The sequence below is a fragment of the Anomaloglossus baeobatrachus genome, chromosome 6 (genome assembly GCF_048569485.1).
Source record: "Anomaloglossus baeobatrachus isolate aAnoBae1 chromosome 6, aAnoBae1.hap1, whole genome shotgun sequence".
Classification (NCBI taxonomy): domain Eukaryota; kingdom Metazoa; phylum Chordata; class Amphibia; order Anura; family Aromobatidae; genus Anomaloglossus; species Anomaloglossus baeobatrachus.
In genome coordinates, this window is record NC_134358.1 from 149,079,626 (window position 1) to 149,104,692 (window position 25,067).

A 25,067-nucleotide genomic window follows, 5' to 3' on the forward strand; every position below is an offset into this window, starting at 1 on the left:
CCGCAGCTGCCAGATGCCGGCTCCTGCTCCCTGCTCGCTTCATTTCGTCGCTCTCTCGCTGTCACACACAGCGATCTGTGCGTCACAGCGGGAGAGCGACGACCAAAAAATGAAGCTGGACATTCAGCAACGAGCGGCGACCTCACAGCAGGGGCCAGCTCGTTGCTGGATGTCACACACAGCGACAGCGACGGGACGTCGCTGCAACGTCACAGAAAATGGTGACGTAGCAGCGACGTCGTTGTCGCTGTGTGTGACACCACCTTAAGATCGTTCTGATTGTCCATAGCCACTGCAGAAGTAACTGGGGCTTTTAGTGTGAAGCCCCTCCAGTGTTGTGTCGGTGCATTACCTTCAGGGACTCCACTCAGCTGGATCTGGTCACAGGTAGGAGATCTTCTTCTTGTCGTGACGCCACTCTCAGTATTGCGGCCAGTAGGGACCGCCACTGCAGGTTGAGGGACGCCTGGGGCTGATGGTGAGTGCAGTTAATTGGAATAGCCTCCTGAGAGTGAGGCAAGCCCCAGGGCCCTGTGTAGGTGCGTAGAACCACAAGGCGCAGAATAACTCCACACAGGCAGAATGTCTTTCAGGGTTTTTACTCACTTCAGGTGGCAGGGTGAGTAACCCGGGCGTAGCTGGGATGAACCAGGCGGGAACCAGGTATCCTTCAGGCTGACTTCTGATGGTGACTACCAACTCGCCTTCCTTAGCCCTTGGTGGTTTGGGGTAACCCCGACTTTTAGTCCCTATGGGGGTCACCCAGGGAAGTTGCTGAAGCCTCTCTCCCCTTCGTTTGCCGTTTGCTTGTTGCCTGGGCCAGATCACTCCAGCTTCTTGCCTCCTGTGAACTGTGGGCCCTAACTGTGGCTACGTGGCTGCGGCTTTTAGGTGTTGTGGTGTGGGCTTTGAGGGCCCCACACCGGCAGGTTTAGCAGGGAAAGGTGGATCTATCCCCGCTCCGGGATCTGCCGCCCGTTTGGGCCTGGTTCTCCCTAGCAGTCTCCTTACTTCCCACTCTGTGCTCTCTCTCTAGCTGGAGATGGGTTTCGGGTAGCACTCCTAGGTGACCGTTCCCCCCCGTCGGTAGCCACTGCGCGGACGCTGTCAGACTACAGCAGCCCAGGGGAAGGGGTCAGCTCTCCTCGGAGCTCCCTGGACTCTGCTCTGAACCGGCTCACATCTGGGACCTTCACTGCTGCTCCTGTCTGAGCTTCACTTTCCTGCTCCTCACTCCTCCACACTCTGCTGCAGACTCTAGACTGTTTACTCCTCCTTCTCTTTTCCCTTTTGTGCCTGCCTACGCCACCTAGCAACCAGACTCTCTTACCACACCCCTTGAGAGGAGATGGAGGCTTTTGGCCCCCTCCACTATTCCAGTGGAGGTGAAGGCTTTTCCCCCTCCTGGGATCCCCAGGGGTCCTCTCATGGGTACATGTGTGAGACCTGATCACTATGCGCCTGTGTTCCACACCCCGGTCAGCCTTCTGGATTACCTGTATTGTACTGTCCCCAGCATGGGTGCAGTACTCAGTGGTGCCTGACCAGGTCAGGGGCGCCACATTCCCCCTTAGTTATCACCAGCACGTCCTCGGGCTGCAAGACAACATTTTAAAAATGCATAAAACATTAAAACATGTAAAACATTTTAAAAGCACCAGGTACCATACATCACCACCCTCCACCCACAAGTCCGTTAACCCACCCAAAACCCTCTCACGTTGGCCGCGCCTTCAGCCACTTCTGGCAGGATGTAGAGGCGGCTTTCATGGGCTGGTGGTTTCAGGGTATACCTGGCTTGGTGGATCCGCGCCTTCAGCCTCTTCTGGCAGGATGTAGAGGCGGCCTCCACAGTTGGTGCTGACCAGGTACCCTCTTTGTGGTGGAGAGCCAGGCCCCATAAACAGGCATGCTCTCTGGTCGCAGGCGAGCCAAGGCCCTATATACGGACGGGCTCCTCCTGGTTGCAGACGAGCCAAGCCCCTAAACAGGCTGACTCTGGTGGTGGTGGTGCCCTCTGGTGTAACTATTTACACTGCGAGAGTTTGTGGCTATAGCCAGTTCATAGCCTTAAGGTTTATGGTTTTCTCACACAAGTTTATGTGGGCACATACTTGAACTTTTAAAACGTTGCAAAACAAACTTTTCAACTGGTCAAAACTTGCTGTACTTTACTTGAACTTATGCAGACTCCTCTTCACCAGGGCTTGGGCCTGTAGGGCTGCGGCACCTGTTGGTTTCTTGACCTTTTTCCTCATCTGTAGTGGTCTCATCATTAGGTCTTTGGTCTTTTCTTTCTTTATTACTGTCTTTCCTTTCTTCTTCTTTAGGACATGGTGCTACATCTAGCGCGTACCAGCCTCTTTCGCCTTGATGCATGGTAAACTGCACTGTGTCTCCCATTCTCAGGTTCCTTCCAGGATGTCCTCTGGGCAAATTAGCTCTGACGTCTCTCCTATTGACAAAAATGCCTTCTTTGATACCAGGTGCAACGATGAACCCGTATCCTGACTTCAGGCTAAAGTCTTCCACAATTCCTCTACAAAGGGGTCCTCTGACCTGTGCTTTGGCTCTTCTCAGGAACCGTTTTTCTTCTAGGTCTCTGGCCGTTATGTCATCTCTTTGCTCTGGGGATGGCGGAGCAGGTGACAACTGGTTTCGGCTACGGCGCCGTGTCTTGCGGGCTTGATTCTGCTGGGTGGCTGCTTCACTGCTGGCAGGCTCCCAGGTGAGGTTGCTGGATAAATCTTCCTCTTCATCCCAGCGAGAATATGGCAACATCTCTGGCTCTGGGCATGGATCCACTGCTGGTGTCTCCTGAGTCAGCTCCTCAGCTTCCTGGCCTCCCCTCCCCCTTAGTTCTTCTGAGCACTCCTTTGGTGGCAGTGCTGGGGATGGACTTTCTTCAGCAGGCCCAGGCAGGGATCTTTTTGGCATGATTGCTGCAGGAGTCGTCTTGGGGGTATGCGGAGGGAGTATGTACTGGTCCACCAACCATTGTGGAAACTTGGCCTCCATGTCAGCCTTCAGCTGCCAGTATGCGGGGTCCTCCCCCAGCGTGGGCTTTCCAGCAGGGACCTCTTTGGACTGGGGAGCGGTGTCTGCTCTGGCCTTGCAGGCCGGGGTAAATGGTGATGCCATCTTATCTTGGCGGGCCGCGCCTGACATGGCGGCGGCCTGGTCTTGGCGGGCCGCGCCTGGCATGGCGGCGGCCTGGATGGGCGTTTCTGTCGCAGCTTGGATCGACGTCGCAGCTGCGGTGGGGTCTTTGCAGGCTGGGCTGGGCGTCGCTGCCTCGATCGGAGCTTGGCGGGCCGCACCTGGCGGGGCTGCGGCCTGGTTCAGCACCTCACTTGCGGCGCGGACGAGCGTTGCTGCTGCGGTGGGGTCTCGGCGGGCCGGGCCTAGCAAGGCGGCGGCCTGAGTCAGCGTCACACCCGCGGCATGGATGAGGGTCGCGGTGGCAGCCGGATCTTTGCGGACCGGACTGGGCGTTGCTGCAGAGACCGGGTCTTGGTGGGCCGAGCAGGGCATCGCTGCGGCGGCCTGAGCTTGGCGGGCTGCACCTGGCGTGGCTGCGGCCGGCTTCAGCGTCGCCGCGCCGGACGCCTCTTCAGGGGCCGCGGACGTGGCAGCAGGGGTCGGGGCACTCGCGCTGGCAGGGGCATCACTGGACTCACCCATCGGTGGCAGCATCGGGGTCTGAGTCGTCACCGCCCGGTCTGGCACTCGGCGCGCGGCTCTCCCTTCATAGGCCTGAACCGCCGCGGTCATCCACAGAAACTCCGTCCGTCCCTCTCTGATCAGCCTTCCGACCCTGGCTTCCAGTTGGTCGCAGAACTCCGCAAGCTCCCGACACCACCAGGCAGCGGAGCCTGGCTCTGGGTCTCTGCACTCAGATGCCATTTTCTCTAACCACAAGCTGCTGGCTTCTTTTCCGTTCCGCCGTCTCTGGACGCTTCCGCTCTCTTCACTAGCGAGGTCAGAACTCTGCAGGGGATCTCTGGGTAGCCACACCTCTTCGTGGGCGGTAACTTCTCCCAGCGCGGGCTGCTGTTGTTTTTCAGCGCGCTTTTCATGGTGGCAATATGGCGGCGCTTCCAATTTTCCAAGCGGACCGCCCAGGCACATGGTCACCTGTCTGAACAGGTCTAGTCCTTATCCTGTTCGTGACGCCAGATGTGAAGCCCCTCCAGTGTTGTGTCGGTGCATTACCTTCAGGGACTCCACTCAGCTGGATCTGGTCACAGGTAGGAGATCTTCTTCTTGTCGTGACGCCACTCTCAGTATTGCGGCCAGTAGGGACCGCCACTGCAGGTTGAGGGACGCCTGGGGCTGATGGTGAGTGCAGTTAGTTGGAATAGCCTCCTGAGAGTGAGGCAAGCCCCAGGGCCCTGTGTAGGTGCGTAGAACCACAAGGCGCAGAATAACTCCACACAGGCAGAATGTCTTTCAGGGTTTTCACTCACTTCAGGTGGCAGGGTGAGTAACCCGGGCGTAGCTGGGATGAACCAGGCGGGAACCAGGTATCCTTCAGGCTGACTTCTGATGGTGACTACCAACTCGCCTTCCTTAGCCCTTGGTGGTTTGGGGTAACCCCGACTTTTAGTCCCTATGGGGGTCACCCAGGGAAGTTGCTGAAGCCTCTCTCCCCTTCGTTTGCCGTTTGCTTGTTGCCTGGGCCAGATCACTCCAGCTTCTTGCCTCCTGTGAACTGTGGGCCCTAACTGTGGCTACGTGGCTGCGGCTTTTAGGTGTTGTGGTGTGGGCTTTGAGGGCCCCACACCGGCAGGTTTAGCAGGGAAAGGTGGATCTATCCCCGCTCCGGGATCTGCCGCCCGTTTGGGCCTGGTTCTCCCTAGCAGTCTCCTTACTTCCCACTCTGTGCTCTCTCTCTAGCTGGAGATGGGTTTCGGGTAGCACTCCTAGGTGACCGTTCTCCCCCGTCGGTAGCCACAGCGCGGATGCTGTCAGACTACAGCAGCCCAGGGGAAGGGGTCAGCTCTCCTCGGAGCTCCCTGGACTCTGCTCTGAACCGGCTCACATCTGGGACCTTCACTGCTGCTCCTGTCTGAGCTTCACTTTCCTGCTCCTCACTCCTCCACACTCTGCTGCAGACTCTAGACTGTTTACTCCTCCTTCTCTTTTCCCTTTTGTGCCTGCCTACGCCACCTAGCAACCAGACTCTCTTACCACACCCCTTGAGAGGAGATGGAGGCTTTTGGCCCCCTCCACTATTCCAGTGGAGGTGAAGGCTTTTCCCCCTCCTGGGATCCCCAGGGGTCCTCTCATGGGTACATGTGTGAGACCTGATCACTATGCGCCTGTGTTCCACACCCCGGTCAGCCTTCTGGATTACCTGTATTGTACTGTCCCCAGCATGGGTGCAGTACTCAGTGGTGCCTGACCAGGTCAGGGGCGCCACATTAGGATTGAAGCTCCTGAGGTAAAGCAATATATATATATATATATATATATATATATATATTACAGCTCTGATCATTGTGAGTTTATTACTAAGGGTCATAATACTAAGGGCTATTTTTTAAAATTAAAACCCAAAAACTGATCATTTATTGGGCAATTAATACAAAAGCTAAGAAAGCAAAACTTTCTCTACCAGCTGAGACAGGTGAACAACCAGAATCCCAGCCTGAAAAGAAACGGATGAGACCGGCTGAATAAAGGGCAACTGAAACATCTGAATAACGGGAATGTCGTCTTCAGGAGAAACGGATGAGAGAGGATGGAATCAAAGGATGCAGAAACATCTGAACACCAGGAACGTCGTCTTTAGAAGAATTAGATGAGACAAAGTGAATCAAGGGATGTGGAAACATTTGAACAAAAGGATGAACGTCATCAACATGAGCACATACAACATATACAGCTTATGAAAAGACATTGGTAGCCTGACTTGAGTTTGGAAGTGTTTCACTGCAACCCAATTCAGGATTATAGGTCACATCTGAAAGTCAAAATAGGAAAAATGACCATAATCTAACATATTATTTTCCGCACGCAAAGCCATGGGCATCTTGCTAGTGTGTGCATACATATATGTGTGTGTGTGTGTGTAAAACATGTTTAATATTGTTGCATTCACAGAAGTCTGAGCAATACAAATGTACAATTAGCTAACACTGTGAGTACAGAAAGTTTCTAAGCACCAGAATTGGCATCTTTCAGGGCTGCACCTCCCCCACAAAATGCATTAAAAAACACTATCAAAACATTATATAAATTTCAAAATGGTAACAAATCACAGGTCTCCACATAAAAGTCCAGTCTTCATAAAGGTCCATGAAGGAAAAATAAAAAAAGTTGATTAATCACTTGTACAGCCAGGATCGACCTGCTGTTGTTTTCCAGCATTGTTCCAAATAGAAAAATAACAAAAAAAGTTTCTAAATATGTAATACTTCGCACAGGGGTTTCATAATTATGGCATTTAGCCACTACACCATAATTTTATTAAATACAATGATATATCTGTCATTAACTATTTATTCTGAAAACTTTCGGGGGTGCTTATTTTGGAGACACACAGTCCGCTTGTATTACGTCCATTACTTGTGCTAATAGTAGTGGCTCCACAAAATATATAAATTATTATATATATTTACTTTAAAACTATTGAATGACTAAATCCCCTTCTATGTAAAGCGGGCTTTACACGCTGCGACATCGCTAATGCGGAGTCATTGGGGTCACGGATTTTGTGACGCACATCCGGCCGCATTAGCGATGCCGTTGCGTGTGACACCGATAAGTGATTTTGCATCGTTGCAAAACCGTGCAAAATCGCTAATCGGCGACATGGGGGTCCATTCTCAATTATCGTTACTGCAGCAGTAACGAGGTTGTTCCTCGTTCCTGCGGCAGCACACATCGCTGCGTGTGACGCCGCAGGAGCGAGGAAGCTCTCCCTACCTGCCTCCCGGCCGCTATGAGGAAGGAAGGAGGTGGGCGGGATGTTACGTCCCGCTCATCTCCGCCCCTCCGCTGCTATTGGGCGGCGGTTCAGTGACGTTTCAGTGACGTCGCTGTGACGCCGCACGGACCACCCCCTTAGAAAGGAGGCGGTTCGCCCGTCACAGCGACGTCGCCGGACAGGTAAGTATGTGTGAGGGCTCTGGGCGATGTTGTGCGGCATGGGCAGTGATATGCCCGTGTCGCGCAACAGATGGGGGCGGGTACCCACACTAGCGATATCGGGACCGATATCGCAGTGTGTAAAGTAGCCTTAAGTGTATTAATGTAGATGCATAGTGCCTAGGGACAGCTGGTGGGTCATGAGCCCAATGTGGCACCAAGAAGTGGACACCAACAAGCCACTGGTCAGAGCGTTTATTGAGATAGTTCAATAAAATGAATTGACATTAGGAAAGCCTGCTTCTGTGATCAGTATGTGCAAAGTGTCTTCTGCTCACGAGAGATTAGGTGGAGATCACACACATTTCTGCATTAAACATATTAAACATGTCACTGCTGTTCTTTCATTTTGGCCCCTTAGAGAGATTGCCACTTTAAACTTTTATTTACTAAGGACGCTTCTTGCTGACAAGCGAGCTCACAATTCATTAAAATTAGAAGGTGCTTGACAAGCTAAAGCCGCCTTCTTGCCCATTCATCAATGCGTTATCTCTACTGCCTTACATTGAATAAGTAACTTGCCAGCGCACGAGCTAAATAATATTGTACTGCTTACAGAAGAACTTTACATTATTGTATATAATTGATGAAGAGAACATTAACATTAACCATAAGCTGTCATCATACTTCTCTTCCTCAGGTAATTTTCTTTAGGCTGGTTTCTTACCAGTTGCGTGGCACTTGTGTGGGATGGCATCTTACATACAAACGACCACATCAGCTGTTACTTATACAGCACCAGGGAATTATCTGCTATGCTGTGCTCTGAATTTTGAGTCTTTGCTGAGTTTTTTAACTATCCACCCTCTATAGAATAAGTGATTGTTCATTGTGCTGGCGCACCCAATTTTTAGATTTTTTATTTTTATTTTTAAATACATCCAATTAAAAAAAATGTTGGGACACTGAAAAATGTAAAAAAAAAACAAGAATGGAATGATTAATGATTTGGAAATCTTTTAGAGACATATTGTATTCACAGTATAAATACATTGTTTTGAATAGAGATCAGAAGATATCTACTTTTCATTTGAAAAAAAACAAAAAACTATTTCGAAATTAATAGAAGCAACACATTTTAAAAGAGTTGGACAGCATCTACCTCTATGTAGCATGCCCTCTTCTAAGAAGTGAGAACAAGTGCTTGAGTTTCAGGAGAGGAAGGTTGTCCCATTCTTGTCTGATGTAGGATTATAGCTGCTCAACAGTCCTGGGTATATTTTCCAGGATTTTTTGTTTCATAATGCACCAAATGTTTTATATTAATGAAAAGTCAGAACTGCAGGCGGCTGGTTCATCACACGAACTCTTAGGGGTATATTACATGCTGCGACATCGCTGTCGATATATCGTCGGTGTCACGTCGTTAGTGACGCACATCCGGCGCCGGTAGCGACATTGCAGCGTGGAAAACAAATGAGTGACGATCAACGAGCGCAAAAACGTGCAAAATCGTTGCTAAAATCGTGTTTATTATTATAGCGCCATTTATTCCATGGCGCTTTACAAGTACAATAATCATGAAGCATACAAAAACAGACTGGTACATGAGGAGAAAGGACCCTGTCCGCAAGGGCGCACAGTCTACAGGGGATGGGTGAGGATACAGTAGGTGAGGGTAGAGTTGGTTGTGCAGCGGTATAGTGGACTTAGAGCTATTACAGGTTGTAAGCTTGTTGGAAGAGGTGGTTTTTCAGGTTCCTTTTGAAGCTTTCCGTGGTAGACGAGAGCTTGATATGCTGGGGTAGGGTATTCCAGAGTATGAGGGAGGCACAGGAGAAATAAATTCTAAAATGTCTATATATTGCTCAGTGTTCATGTTGCCTTTGAAGATGTTTACTTTGTCCATGCTATAGGCAATCTACCTATCATTAGAGCATTAGAGATTCAGGCTTTTGAACGGTGGACTGATAACAAGCTGGATGGTCCGTCTCCTCTTGAGTCTGCATGAAACAGCGTCTGCAATTTCCATTAAGAATTTTCACATTTTGATTCATCCGACCACAGAACAGTTTCACATTTTGCTTCATTCCATTTTAAATTATCTTTGGTCCAGAGAAGATGGCAGCTTGACCAGATTGTATTGATGTGAGGCCTCTTGTTTGTATGATGGAGCATTTTGCTTGCATTTGTCAATTGCACAACAAACTGTGGTAATAGACAGTGATTCCTGGCAGTACTCCCCAGCCTGTGCAGTGATTTGCACAACCAAATCATACATGTTTTTCTGGTAGTGCTGCCCATGAATTTCTCCAGAATTTCTACATGTTTGATAATATTATGTATTGTACATTGAATATACCTCTATATTTTTACAAGATTACATTGAGGAAAATGTTTCTGAAATCGTTCCATATTTTTTAGACACAGTTGTTCACAGATTGTGAACCTCTGACCATCTTTGCTCCTGAGAGACTCTGCCTTTCTAATGTAATTTTATTTTATACACAGTCATGTGTCCTAGTTGAAAATTAACCCCCAGCTATTTTTCCTTAGTACCACTTACTTTTCCAGCCTTTTGTTAACTCTCCGTATGTTCCATCCTTTTTTAGATGTTTTGCTGCCATCGATTTCTAAATGAGTTACATTTTTCAAGTGAAATGGAAAAATGTCTAACTTTCTTTTTACCCAGTGTCCTAATGCTTTAGGAATTGGGGTTATACATTGTCCTATAGACTCCCTTCTAGTTGGAACTCGGCAAGCCAAATCAATAGTTTTCACAAGGCAGTTAATATAAGACATGAATTCTTACACTCAATTGCTTGGTTTTATTGTATCTTTGGGACAATAATTTGTACACCTCTCAGCGGAGGTTTTTCTTCTAAGACCATAGGAGCTGAAATTCCAATTTAAAAGTTTCTAGATACAATTTTTTAAGTTGTCAAATACCAACAGTAAGAAATGCCTGTAAAGCAGTGGGAGGCCCTGGTAATAAAAGTAGGGGACAGCACCCCATTCTTCAGATAACTCATGTACTTAATGCTTTGAGTTGGCATCATAAAATGCTATAATACTGCAACCTGACATCCTCTACCTTACCTTATGATGCTCTGCCTGAGATTTTCTGATAAGAAATGTCATTTCCCAAGTAACTTTGAAAAGTATACATAAAGGGATTTTCTTGATTCTTAACGGGATTGTTCATAATTATAAAAACAATGCTGCTTCCTTATAAAAACAGGTCAACAACTGTATATCGGTTCTGTATGGTATTATAATTCTGCTTCTGCCCAATTCATTTCAGTTAAGCTGAGTTGCAAACACAACCCATAGAGGAGTGGGGGACTGTTTTTCAGCGAAAGCAGCCTTATTTGTCTAATACTGTATATGAGTGTAATTGGACTTTTTCCTATCTTCTGACATGTGGAACTTCCAGTGGACATTAGTGTAAAGTAACTGAAGTTATCTTTTGCTTACCCTCTGACCCTAACGTCAATTTCTGAGCTATGCTGTCAGGTTCTTCATTGACCCTGAAGACTACTCCATGTTCTAACAATCATCAGGTTGGTCTCAGTACCCATGGTGTATCCTGACTGTCTTTATTTAAAAGATTGAGACAGAATTAATACCAACCACAAGATTGAATTGGTGATTGTAAACTCAAAGTACATTTCCACATCAAAAATTCCTAAACAATGCCCTTCTCCTCCATATTAGGGTGCCATCATTGTTTGTTATACCTGTACAGTTGCATTGCATCATTTTTGGTCATCTGACCAAAAGAGCTTGTATCCTTCGGGAAATACTCTGATGCTTACAGTGGGGAAAAAAGTATTTAGTCAGTCACGAATTGTGCAAGTTGTCCCACTTAAAAAGATGAGAAAAGCCAGTAATTGACATTATAGGTAGATCACAACTATGAGAGACAAAATGAGAAAACAAATCCAGAAAATCACCTTGTCTGATTTGGTAAGTTTTTTTTGCAAATTTTGGTGGAAAATAAGTATTTAGTCACCTAAAAACATGCAAGATGTCTGGCTCTCACAGACCTGTAACTTCTTGTTTCAGAGGCTCCTCTGTCCTCCACTCATTAACTGTAGTAATGGCACCTGTTTGAACTTATTATCAATATAAAAGACATCTGTCCACAACCTCAAACTGTTACACTCCAAACTCCACTATGGTGAAGACCAAAGAGCTGTCGAAGGACACCAGAAACAAAATTGTAGCCCTGCACCAGGCTGGGAAGACTAAATCTGCAGCTTGGTGTGATGAAATCAAGTATGGGAGCAATAACCATCACCAATAAACGTGGCTGGGTCTTTCAATATGATAATGATCCCAAGCACATCGCCAGGGCAATGAAGGAGTAGCTTTGTAAGAAGCATATGAGGGTCCTGGAGTGGCCTAGCCAGTATCCAGATCTCAACCTCATAGAAAACCTTTGAAGGGAGTTGAAAGTCTATGTTGTCCAGCGACAGACCCAAAACATCACTGCTCTAGAGGAGATCTGCATTGGGGAATTGGCCAATATACCCCCAACAGTGTGTGCCAACCTTATGAAGACTTACAGAAAACGTTTGACCTATGTCATTGCCATCAATGATATGTAACAAAATATTGACATGAACTTTTGTTATTGACCAAAATATTTATTTTCCACCATAATTTTCAAAAAAAAAAAAATACCAAACCATACAAGGTGATTTTCTGGATTTTTTTTCTCATTTTGTCTCTCATAGTTGTGGTCTACCTATGATGTCAATTACAGACATCTCTCATCTATCTAATGCCTGCTTTACACACTTCAATAAATCTTTCAATCCGTCGTCGGGGTCAAGTTGTAAGTGACGCACATCGTTCGTTACGTATTTGCGTGTGACACCTACGTGCGATCAAGATTGAACGCAAATACGGTGATCGCATACACGTCGTTTATTCCTCATACATTGGACGTTTTGTTGCACGAACCTAGTCAATTGTAACGTGTGACATTCCTCATACGATTTTGGTGTCTGATGCTATGTGCGCAGGTGTGCGCTCTGCACCGCAGCTTAAAAAAGGTCCGCTTCAGAGCGCAGCTGAAAAGCTGCGTTCTGAAGCGCCTCACAATGTCTGTCATGCACTAATCTCTGTCAGTCGGTCACTATCTCTGTCCCTCTCTCTCTGTCCATGTCTGTCTATCCCCCTCTCTCATATACTCACCGATCACCGGCGCTGCACGGCATTCACACTGCTGCGGCGGCTTTTACTGTTTTGAAAAAGCCGGCCGCCCATTAAACAATCTCGTATTCCCTGCTTTCCCCGCCCACCGGCGCCTATGATTGGTTACAGTGAGACACGCCCCCCCACGCTGAGTGACAGGTGTCACACTGCACCCAATCACAGCAGCCGGTGGGCGTGTCTATACTGTGTAGTGAAATAAATAATTAAATAATTAAAAAAAACGGCGTGCGGTTCCCCCCTAATTTTAAAACCAGCCAGCTAAAGCCATAGGACTGAAGGCTGGTATTCTCAGGATGGGGGAGCTCCACGTTATGGGGAGCCCCCCAGCCTAACAATATCAGCCAACAGCCGCCCAGAATTGCCGCATACATTATATGCGACCGTTCTGGGACTGTACCCGGCTCTTCCCGATTTGCCCTGGTGCGTTGGCAAATCGGGGTAATAAGGAGTTATTGGCAGCCCATAGCTGCCAATAAGTCCTAGATTAATCATGTTAAGCGTCTATGAGACACCTTCCATGATTAATCTGTAAATTACAGTAAATAAACACACACACCCGAAAAAAATCATTTATTTGAAATAAAAAACACAAACATATACCCTGGTTAACCACTTTAATCAGCCCCAAAAAGCCCTCCATGTCCGGCGTAATCCAGCTCTGCTGCATGGAGGTGACCGGAGCTGCAGCAGACACAGCCGCTCCGGTCACCTCCACACAGCAACTGAAGACAGCCGCGCGATCAGCTGAACTTTCACTGAGGTTACCCGCTGTCACTGGATCCAGCGGTGGATGCAGCGGTGGCCGCGGGTAACCTCAGTGACAGCTCAGCTGATCGCGCTACTCACCTCAGTTGCTGCGTGGAGGTGACCGGAGCGGTGGTGAGTAGCGCGATCAGCTGAGCTGTCACTAAGGTTACCCGCGGCCACCGCTGCATCCACCGCTGGATCCAGTGACAGCGGATAACCTCAGTGACAGATCAGCTGATCGCGCGGCTGTCTTCAGTTGCTGTGTGGAGGTGACCGGAGCGGCTGTGTCTGCTGCAGCTCCGGTCACCTCCATGCAGCAGCGCTGGATGCGACGCTGGACCATCCTGGCTTCCGCCGGACATGGAGGGCTTTTTGGGGCTGATTAAAGTGGTTAACCAGGGTATATGTTTGTGATTTTTATTCCTAATAAATGATTTTTTCGGGTGTGTGTGTTTATTTACTGTAATTTACAGATTAATCATGGAAGGTATCTCGGGGAGACGCCTGACATGATTAATCTAGGATTTAGTGGCAGCTATGGGCTGCCAATAACTCCTTATTACCCCGATTTGCCAACACACCAGGGCAAATCGGGAAGAGCCGGGTGCAGTCCCAGAACTGTCGCAACTAATGCATGCGGCAATTCTGGGTGGCTGTTGGCTGCTATTGTTAGGCTGGGGGGCTCCCCATAACGTGGAACTCCCCATCCTGAGAATACCAGCCTTCAGCCGTATGGCTTTATCTGGCTGGTTTTAAAATTAGGGGGGGACCGCACGCCGTTTTTTTTAATTATTTAATTATTTATTTCACTACACAGTATAGACACGCCCACCGGCTGCTGTGATTGGGTGCAGTGTGACACCTGTCACTCAGCGTGGGGGCGTGTCTCACTGTAACCAATCATAGGCGCCTGTGGGCGGGTAAAGCAGGGAATACGAGATTGTTTAATGGGCGGCCGGCTTTTTCAAAACAGTAAAAGCCGCCGGAGCAGTGTGAATGCCGTGCAGCGCCGGGGATTGGGGATCGGTGAGTATATGAGAGAGGGCTGCTCAATTCAGTTACTCAGGAGTTTAGCGGTCACCGGTGAGTCTTTACTGGTGACCGCTAATCAGGACGCGACACAGACAGAGCCGCAGCATGACAATGAAGTCGGGTGAGGTTCACCCGAGTTCATTATGACAGTGCGGCTCTGTCTGTGTCTGCTGTCAACTACCATTCACCGCTGCTACATGGCTGTCTGTGTCTGCTGTCAGCGGCCATGTAGCAGAGCTGAATGGCAGATGACATAGTAAAAACGCATCCCTACACATTACACACGCTTGTCAAGTCAATAAATAAAAAAAAAAAAGGGTGCCCAATGCATACGTCACAGAACACATGATCTAAAGGATCGCACACAAAATTGATCAATTTAACATAGACTACTAACGCTCGTGTGACAGCAAATGAACGACCTACGTGCAATCTCATTCAATCGCATATGCGACCTGGGCGTGTCACATAGCATACGAGATCGCACACCTAATTGTAAGATGTAAAGCTGGCTTAAGTGGGAGAACTTGCACAATTGGTGGCTGACTAAATACTTTTTTCCCCACTGTATATGACCTTGAAATAATATTCCAATGTGTACAAAAAGACATTGCATTTTACCTTGGACGTGAGTGCTGTCATGGGCATGAGAACTTGTAGTCAAAACACTGAGTTTTTCCTTGTATCTTGACCTGTAGGGATTTATGTATGCTACTGATTATTATAAATCTTGGTGTTGATTACTTATAAAGCACTATGCGATATTGTAAAGGTCATGGACGATAGCCATACTGTAAGTTATGTTGATGGAATAGGAGACAGGTTGTATTTTGATACTATAATGCAGCATGTCAAAGTTAAAACATAGTGTATGAATCTCAGGACATAGAATCCAGAGATAAAAGCCTACAGGATGGATCAGCAAACTACTACATCTGCCAGTAGAACTTTAGCTTAGTAAAGATTACCAGTGGCGGCTGGATGATTTCCCAGTCCGCTGTGGTTTTACATTGCACCATCTTGTACCGGTGAAGGTTTCTCACAGGCACTCAATGCATCTCTATGAGAGCCAGGACGAGACCATAACAAGACTCCTATAGAGATGCATTGAAGAGTGACCTCCAGTGTGCTCCATGAAACACTGGAGCTGACGGATAGTCACTTTTCAGTGCAGACTGACTGGAGCGCCACTGGAAAAGGATGAAGGTGGCAAAAGCTGAGTATAAGACAGAGCTCAAGAGACTAAGGGGTACTTTGCACGTTGCGACATCGCTACTGCGATCTCTTCGGGGTGAAATCGAAAGTGATGCACATCCGGCGTCGGTAACGACAGCGCAACGTGTAAAGCCTAGAAGCACCGATAATAAACGATCGCAAAAGCGTCGAAAATCGGTGATCTGTGTAGTGTCGGTCATTTCCATAATTTCGCTGCAGCGACGGGTACGATGTTGTTCCTCGTTCCTGCGGCAGCACACATCGCTGTGTATGAAGCCACAGGAGCGAGGAACATCTCCTTACTTGTGTCCACCGGCAATGAGGAAGGAAGGAGGTGGGCGGGATGTTTACATCCCGCTCATCTCCGCCCTTCCGCTTCTATTGGCCGCCTGCCATGTGATGTCGCTGTGACGCTGCACGACCCGCCCCCTTAGGAAGGAGACTGGTCGTCGGCCAGAGCGACGTCGCAGGGCAGGTAAGTGGATGTGAAGCTGCCGTAGCGATAATGTTTGCTACGGCAGCTATCACAAGATATCGCATCTGCAACGGGGACTATCGCGCTCGGCATCACAGCATCGGCTATTGATGCCACAGCATGCAAAGTATCCCTATTGTAAACACGTAAACACTGCAGGCAATTAGTGGTCTAAGTATTTAAAAGAAATCTGTTAGCAGGAAAAAAGGCTTGATTCCAGGGATGTGTCACTTACTGGGCTGCTTAATGTAGTTTTGATAGAATCCATGTTTTGTTTCATCTGTATGTAGCAGAGCTTAGACTTTTAGGCTGTGTATGACCCCGCACACACCCCTGACTGGCAGCTGTGTGTGTACCCTGTGAATTGTCTGCAAGTTGGCAATTAGTAGTGGTGGCGGATTTACACAGATTAACCTGACTGCCATGCATATGAGTCCTAGTCCTGCAGTGATAATCTCCTGCTGCTGAAACACACAGCCTAGTATGTGATACATCTCTGAAATTAGACTCTATTGCCCTATATTATGCTGCTCTCATATTAAATAGCAAAAACCTGCTGACAGATTTCCTTTAAGTGACCAAAGAATGAAACATTATCATGTCCTGTCCCACTGAGATGGAGCGAAAGGATTAGAGATGGTGAGTATATAGAATTTTAGTAGTTTTTAAACTTTCCATGTTTTTACAAATATTTTTTTAAGCTGAACAAAATGTGGGCATAAAAATCTAAGGCAACACCGAGGCGATTAAAAGTTAGAAAAAGTACATAAAGATGTGCCAAGATTCAAGGCACCCTAGAATACTTAGTGGTCCTGGAATATATCAATGTGATTGTGAGTTACAGATTAAGATGATTTGCTTAGCCAGCTCTTAACAAATCAAGGTTCATCTAATGCGACTATTCTACATGTGATGAAAATATGACATACGTTAGGACGCTTGGGTTTATGGTTGCTTTCTAAGTGCATTGCTTTTATGAGGCTGTATAAAACCTAAATAGCTGTTTATGTTATATGTTTTGCAGATGATTCCGCTCCGGAGAGTTTTAGTGGTAATGAAACATTGGGGCACAGCTCGAATGCAACAGGAGCAGCACATAGCAGGGAGGCAACCGAGGCAAACAGCAATGGGAAACCTAGTTCAGAGCAAGATGAACAACCATTGAATCTGAGTGACTGTCCACTGCCAACTCCACTAAATTCAGAATTTCAAATAGATGATCACAGTAGTAATGGGAAAACTAAGTACAAGAACCTCTTGATTGGTGACATTAAGATGGAGCGAGAAACAAGAGAGAATGGAAGCAAGGTAAGTCATATAGTTGTGTTAACATGTTGTGCATGATGAACTGGGTAAGTGGTAGGTAAGTCTCAGGGTCTTATGTGGTCCGGCTCCACCTCGGTCATCCCTCTTTGTCATTGTGTTTCATTTCTTATACATTGACCACTTTCTTGCAACTTTCTTCTAGAAAGGTGCTTTAAAATTCCATTCTCCACATAGTTATAAATCTGCTCAAGTAAACCTGATGTTAATCTGCTGGGCTTTCTAAGGGTGCTTTACACACTGCGAGATCGCTACAGATATATCGTCGGGGTCACGTCGTTAGTGACGCACATCCGGCGCCGGTAGCGACATCGCAGCGTGTGACACCAAGGAGCGATGATCAACAATCGCAAAATCATTCAAAAACGGTGATCGTTGACACGTTGCTCCTTTCCTTAATATCGCTGCTGCCACAGGTACGATGTTGTTCGTCGTTCCTGCAGCAGCACACATCGCTATGTGTAACACCGCAGGAACTACGAACATCATCTTACCTGCGTCCATCGGCAATGAGTAAGGAAGAAAGGTGGGCGGGATGTTACGTCCCGCTCATCTCCGCCCCTCTGCTTCTATTGGGCGGCAGCTTAGTGACGCCGCAGTGACGTCGCTATGACGCCGAACGCACCTCCCCCTTGAAGAAGGGATTGTTCGGCGGTCACAGCGACGTCGCTCAGCAGGTATGTGCGTGTGATGCTGCCGTAGCGATAATGTTCGCTACGGCAGCGATCTCCACATATCGCACGAACAACGGGGGCGGGTGCTAAAGCTCACGACATCGCTAGCAATAGCTAGCGATGTCGTAACGTGTAAAGCACCCTTTAGACTATCAGGATGATTTTTCATGAATTGCCACTTGGAAAAGAGTAGCATATTTAACTTTACGCTGTGTTGATTCCTTGTATAAAGATATGCTTATTTCTTTAAGACAACATCCTCAGAAGCAAAATGTTATCATGACTTTGTGTTATCAGAAATGAAACAGTAAAAAATAAGATTTATCATATTTAATCCTTGGAATTTATAGTTTATGTCCCAAAAGTTTTCCATAGTGTCTTTATGAAAATACTAGTTCTTGTCTTGACAAATATACCAGAAAGCTGCTGAGTTTTTGCGATTTCTTAATGTGGATCATATAGTGATCGGCAACCTCTGCTTTTATTAGTGTTATTTGTCCCTTGTTTTGGGCTCACTCTGGCAAGTGCGTTTATGTATTGAAAAATGCTCACTCTGTCGAATGCATCTATGTAATGAGGAGCACTCACTCTGCTAAGTATGCCTGTGAATCGAAGAGTGCTCGCTCTGCCAAGTGCACCTATGTATTGAAGGTCACTCATTCTACCAAGTGCGCATGTGCATTTAGGAGGGCTCGCTCTGCCAAGTGCACCTATGTATTGAAGGTCACTCATTCTACCAAGTGCGCATGTGCATTTAGGAGGGCTCGCTCTGCCAAGTGTACCTTTATATTGAGGAGCTCTTGCTCTGCTGAGTGTGTCTGTGCAGTGAGCTGTGCTCACTCTGCCGAGTTCACCTGTATTCTTAATGAGAGAGCTACTACCACTCTCCTCTAAACGTGGCTTATCTTGCGGAGAACAAAAGAATTGTCAGTCTGAAATTGTCCATCCTGGATCCTTATCTCCAGTGATATCATTCATCTGTCAGGAAAGAGTCCCCATACATAGCAGACTGAGACTGAGCCTCCCATTATTAGGCTATGTTCACATGTCCTGTAGTCATACGTTAGAACTGATCCGTTGGGGAACTGATTTCTGCCAAATTCTTTTTTTTAACATGGGAGTCTACGGGCAACAGATCCATTAACGGATTGCTGTTTAGCCATCTGCTCTACTTGCATTTGTAACAGATCCGTTGTTTTCTTAATGGATCTGTTACAAATGGACGATAAGTAGCAATCCGTTAACGGATCCATTGTCCATAGACTCCACATGTTAAAAACAGATCCATCTGAGATCCGTTATTTAACAACAGACAAAAAAAGTTGTGTGTGCACAACTTTTTGCAAAGGGATCGCTAACGGATCCGTGATAAAGGATGACTACAGAACACGTGAACCCAGCCTTAGCCGATGTTAGTCTAATGTGTATGGGGACCTTTAGCCTAAAAAGAGCACAAATTAAATAACGAATAAAGTGCAAAGAATAAGGCACACATATAAGAATAAGGTACAAATCTAAGAATAAAGCATAAATAAAAGAATAAGGCATAAATGAAAGAATAAGGCACAAATATAAGAATAAGCTACAAATATAAGAATAAGGAATAAATGAAAGAATAAGGCACAAATATAAGAATAAGGTGTAAATGAAAGAATAAGGCACAAATATAAGATAAGGTACAAATATAAGAATAAGGCGTAAATGAAAGAATAAGGAGTAAATGAAAGAATAAGACACAAATATAAGAACAAGGCACAAATAAAAAAAAACATAAAAACAATAATGAATGTAAGTAAAATGTCAATAGAAAGGATGCTACTGTTAATTACTAATAATCACCCTATCTGGTAGATCTATTCTAGAAGCAAATACTGAGCTACTAGAAATTTGGACTACCAGAATATTGTAAAACTAAATGTAATATATATATATTCAATTTTTGTTAATAATTTCCCATTTTTTATATATATAGCCTGAAATAAAGAAAGATGTTCTCTTACAATAAAAGTTACTTTAGCTCTATTTGTTTCACTTAGTTAAGAGCTTTGTGAAATATAAATGGATCTTCAAATGGACAACGCCAGCAATATCTGATGTAGTATATTGTTTACTGTGCGCAGAAAAATGCAAGAAGACTATATATCTTACAGGTTCCATTAATAAGAACAATTGACCTGGTATCTTATCATTTTAATAATAACTAAATTGAATACATTTCAAATGGAATAAATGGTAACATATTGCTTCATTCTTGGTATTTATGTAAATGAAATAAGTATTTTTGGCGTGTGAAAGATGGTTCTTATTAAAATTATTTTTCATCCTGACAACTTTCTAACCGCTTTGTGTCAGTCCTCTACTGACGAATGTCAGTGTAACCAGAAATGGGAGATCATTTCATTTTGACTAGTAGCCGGTCCATCGTTTTGGATGACCGCATATCCTGAGCTCAGACTATTTTCTTTCTTCTGTATATAAGCTCTTCTCACCTAGTGTCCATGTTCATCTTCTTTTATTTATGTTTGGCTCTCAGTATTGCAGAAGAAGAGATCAAAAATTATTTAATGTAATCATTTTGTATCTGGCACTCATTTTTCTTTAAGTGGTCGTAAAAGCAGATTTATTAAACGGATATTGCCATGTTAAAAAGTGATGGAATAGGACTTTCTCACTGAACCGTAAGATAAGAAGCTGCAGCGCTGGTTTATCACTGTGTCCCATTTTTCCCCGGAGTGCACAGACCTGCAGCGCCTGAGCCCCGTTCATGTGACCCCCCATGATCACAAAATGATGGCCCATAAAAGTGTTCCCCATATCTAGGTCTCAAGGTCCACTAACAGATCATATTACCCAGGTGATGGAATTATAATTTTTTCAACACTGAGGAAATCCTAAAAACATGATCTTTTGGTAGGTCTTGATTAACTCTGGCCTATACTACCGATACTCAAATCACTTTTTTAGATGTCAAGAACCATTAAAAGATTGTTAAAGGAAACCAACCACCAGGATTTTGCTGTATGAAGTAAAAGCAGTGCCATACTGCCACTAGGATGCTGAATCCAAGCATACCTTATGGGACGGGCTTTTGTGTGTCCTCGGCGTATATTTCTCCTTCTGTGTCTTGTATTGCATGCCTCCTTTTCATGTAAATATCGCGAGACGCCACCATTGCTGCTGTTGGCAGCGTGTGCACACTGCCACAGGTATTATGTCTTCATTAAAATGGTGCCGTAGGCTGCGCATGCGCATACTGCACTCTTCGGTGCCATTTTTCAAAGACACTGTGGAGAAAACTATTAGTGGCATCGGCACGTGCGCAGATTTTCTTTTACATCTGCGCATGTGCCTGCGGCCCCTGCCGCTCATAGTCTTTTCCACAGTGTTTTCATTAAAATGGTGCCAGAGATCGCAGTTTGCATATGTGTGGCCTCTGGCGCCATTTTAATGAAGACATCATTATTGTGGCAATGCACACATGCAGCCAACAGCAGCAATGGTGGTGTGGCGTAATATTTAGATAATGAAAAGGGGCAAAGCCCCTCCCCCACAGTGCTTTTCTGCAACTTTGATTAAAGATATTTCAGCAACTAAGCATCTGATCTTCCAACAAAAGGTATGCCTGGATTCAGTATCCTAGTGCCAGAATGGCACTGGCTTTACTTCATATAGCAAAGCCCTGGTGGTTGGTTCTCTTTAAACCAGATTGGGATCCGAATATGTGTATTGTATAAAACATTAAGACAACATTAGTATGAGCCCTATAAACCTCGAATATATGACAGTTTGAAAATGGTGTGACTTTATAACCATCTTTGTTAGTGTGGATTATGTTTCCCCATTTTAAATTTCACTTTATTAAAATGTCACGCCATGACATCACGAGCGTATAGTAGAAGGACTAAACAATCGTTGGTAGATGGACTAAACAATCATTAATTATAATGACAGAGACTCACTTCTGTTTTATGTCTGCCCATTAATACTCTTAATACTGCCAATTGAGGCCTTGTAGATGCTCGGCTTACGCAGAGACCTGACCAGGAGCAATGCTTAGGTCTGAATATTAGACGGTTGCTTTTGTAAAAGTCTTCTAATGTATGTGAATTAGTAGCAATTTCCTGATGTGCCGTGCATACCTTAGCAGAGCTATTACAGTGTGCAATTTCCAATTTCCATGACTTCGCACTCTCTATGACTTTACCCGCTGATACTCTCTAGGACTACACCCGCACACACCTTGTGCGGACATTTCACTCCATAAAATGTTTGGCGAATTCTGTAGCGACTTTAAATCCTGCGTCCATTTCAGTGCATTTAACATTATGGAAGTTCTTCGACCTGGCAAATCTGCTATAGCCTGAATATCAGGAAGTAATGCAATGCAATGTATACATGTATATGCATGTAGAGCTAGGTGAGATCAGGACAATTGATAGACTTATGTCTATGTATAAATTAATACTGTATAGGTAGGGGGATTCATTCTGAATAGAATGAATGGACTCAATTCCTTAAGACTGGGATTTTTTTACTCCAGTTTTAATCAAGGCACAGCTGGAGTAAGATGGCTTAATTTAATGTATTAGACGCATGATACTGTGGAGTATTTTTCCGCATACTTTATTTTATATTTAGAAAAATTTGCTGGACAGGCTTTGCCACTCCACATCCTACATCCTCTCCGCCCAATTTAGCAGAGTTGGCGAAGATTGGCGTAAAAATATCAAAAGTTGCAAAAAGTTTGTAACATTTGAAGGTATTTAGCACCAGAATTTGAGTGAAATCACTCTCATGAATAAAGTCCATTGTACATAGTTTATCACCTATGCTGAGGGTGCCAGGGTTATCATTCAAACAGTGGCGGGCCCAGACATAAGAGGGCCCCTGTGCAAGATCAGTAGTCCAAAAGTTCATCATAATACACTATTCAACCTGCATTGGAGATGGAAATGGGCCCCTTTACCTCTTGGGCCCTGTGCGGCTGCACCGGATGTACTAATATATGTATTCAAACTGTGATTGTCAGATTATTAGATCGTAAAGTGTAAAGGCCCTGTCACACACAGAGATAAATCTGCGGCAGATCTGTGGTTGCAGTGAAATTGTGGACAATCAGTGCCAGGGTTGTGGCTGTGTACAAATGGAACAATATGTCCATGATTTCACTGCAACCACAGATCTGCCAAAGATTTATCTCTGTGTGTGACGTGGCCTTAAGTAGATTTTGGAGCATTATTATATATTTTGGTAGGCCCCTAAATTCCCTGCAGATCGGTGGGAATCCAGATCGTGAAACCCCCAGCAATGATTCAGAAGTGCAGCTCAGGTGGTAGAAGAGCTCACCTCCTGCCTGAGCGAGCAAACAGAACGGAGTATGGGCTCAATACAAAGACTTTGGGTCCACACTCCGGTCTGTGCACTCTCACGCACGAGGTGAGCGCTTCTGCCTCCTGAGCTGCGCTTGTCGGAGCAGTCTTTTGAGAAATCATGGTGGTCTCAGAACCTGGATTCCAAGAGATATACACCAGTTATACAAAAACGAACACGCCAAAGTTTAGTTAGCCTTTACTGGGAATGTATCATCTACATTTATGTGTACTAAATAAAGTCAAATAATAAAACATTTTTTTATTTTGGGGTTCCTATGATCTATGTGGCTGGTGTAAAAAATTATGGGGGAAGCCATATTTTTTACACTAGCCACATAGATCATAGGAACCTGGGTTTACTAAGGATTTTGCAGGGATAAGAATGGCGCACACTGTGTTATTTATAGATAGCTGTTGTATTTCATTGTAATCCTACCAGTGATGATAATTAGATGACTGATGAAAAGTCAGTCTTCCCCTGCAGTCCTTCAGATCCGCTTTCTAAACTAAATTTAAAAATAATTTTAAAAAAAAACCCTATAAAAGTCCTTTAATCCAGCTTCTATCAGTGTGGACTTTGTTCTAGCTCAGCAACATTGCTAAAATGATCTTACAGTCTGGAAATAGTCCAATATTGGCAGAATTCAAGTAAAAAAAAGGTTGATATGCTGAATGTCTGGGCAGCAGATGGTTGATACTTTCATGCATTTATTTGCATTTATATAATCTCTTTAATTCACGCTGGCCCTGTGGATGTGGAACTAAAGGAACTTTATCGTACACGATAGAGGTATTTTCTGTAGGGACTGAATTACTTTACTTGAGTTTCTTATTGAAATTTCTCATTAAAAACCATATAAAACAGGATGTATAGAATGGAAGAATTAGATTCTGTGCTCAGCAAGTAAGACCTAAATAAGTAAGTGAGAGCAAGTCTTGACTACATTTAGTAAGATTTATACCGTTAACAAGTGGAAGCAGAAATTAGAGACTGGTGCATAAAGGGAGTGTCATCTCCCTGCAGATTACCATATACAACTTGTACTACTGCGGTTTCTGGTTACTGGTTGTTAGTAGTGATAGGTGGACTCGCAGATACCCGGGTGTAGGGTCCCCATATTATGACTGTGATGGTGGAATATGCCGAGTTGTGTATCATGTTGTGTAAGTTTGTATTTTAGGTGTGCTTCACTGTCCATTCTGTATTCTTTGTGTGTACATTGTCTTGTTATCAGGTTTAATCCCTCACCTGCCAGGCTTTTGTTCCTAAGTCGGGGGGAGGGGGCCTGGGATCCACCTAAACTTTCTGCTTACCTGAAGAATTAGTCAGTCAGGCTGGGAACAACAAGAGAAGAAGATTGATCCTCTGAGGGGGAAGTTGACACCCCAGAGAGACTGTGAGAAACCCCGATTTCCCTGGAAAAGGATTGCTGGAGGCTTGTGACTCATCCCCGGGACATTTATGCCATTATTGGAACATTTTACCCTCTGTGTGGTGGATTATTTGATGGACATTCTGGATTACATGGAATAAATATGCTTTGGATTGCTTACTCATCTCTCGCTCTGTGTGATATGGGAGAAGGACCCCGTCACAATGACACCCAGCCATGATAAAGCATATGGCTACAGGCTGCAGATGTAGCCATATGCTACAAAAAGATTATTTAAAAAAAATATTTAAAAAAAAAGACAGTGTGCGTGCCCCCCCAATTTTGATATCCAGCCATGATAAAGCTTATGTCCCACCACAAACCTACAAATAGTAGCCACCCAGGATTGTTCCATCCATTATATGCAACATTCCTGAAACTTTACCCCGCTCATCCCGATTGCTCTAGTTCTGTGACAATCGATGTAATAAGGGGTTAATGACAGCCCACAGCTGCCACTAAGCCGCAGATTAGT

General features: G+C 45.3%; 1 protein-coding gene across 5 annotated transcripts in view; it reads left to right on the forward strand.

The window, feature by feature from the left end:
• The window catches only part of NOL4 (nucleolar protein 4), a 428,227-nt gene that overhangs the window by 340,886 nt on the left and 62,274 nt on the right, over nucleotides 1–25,067 (forward strand). For all 5 annotated transcript variants that reach the window (XM_075353310.1, XM_075353311.1, XM_075353313.1 and 2 more), the window contains exon 6: nucleotides 16,815–17,098. In XM_075353310.1, the coding sequence (XP_075209425.1) occupies nucleotides 16,815–17,098 (284 nt within the window). The remainder of the gene's footprint in view (nucleotides 1–16,814; nucleotides 17,099–25,067) is intronic.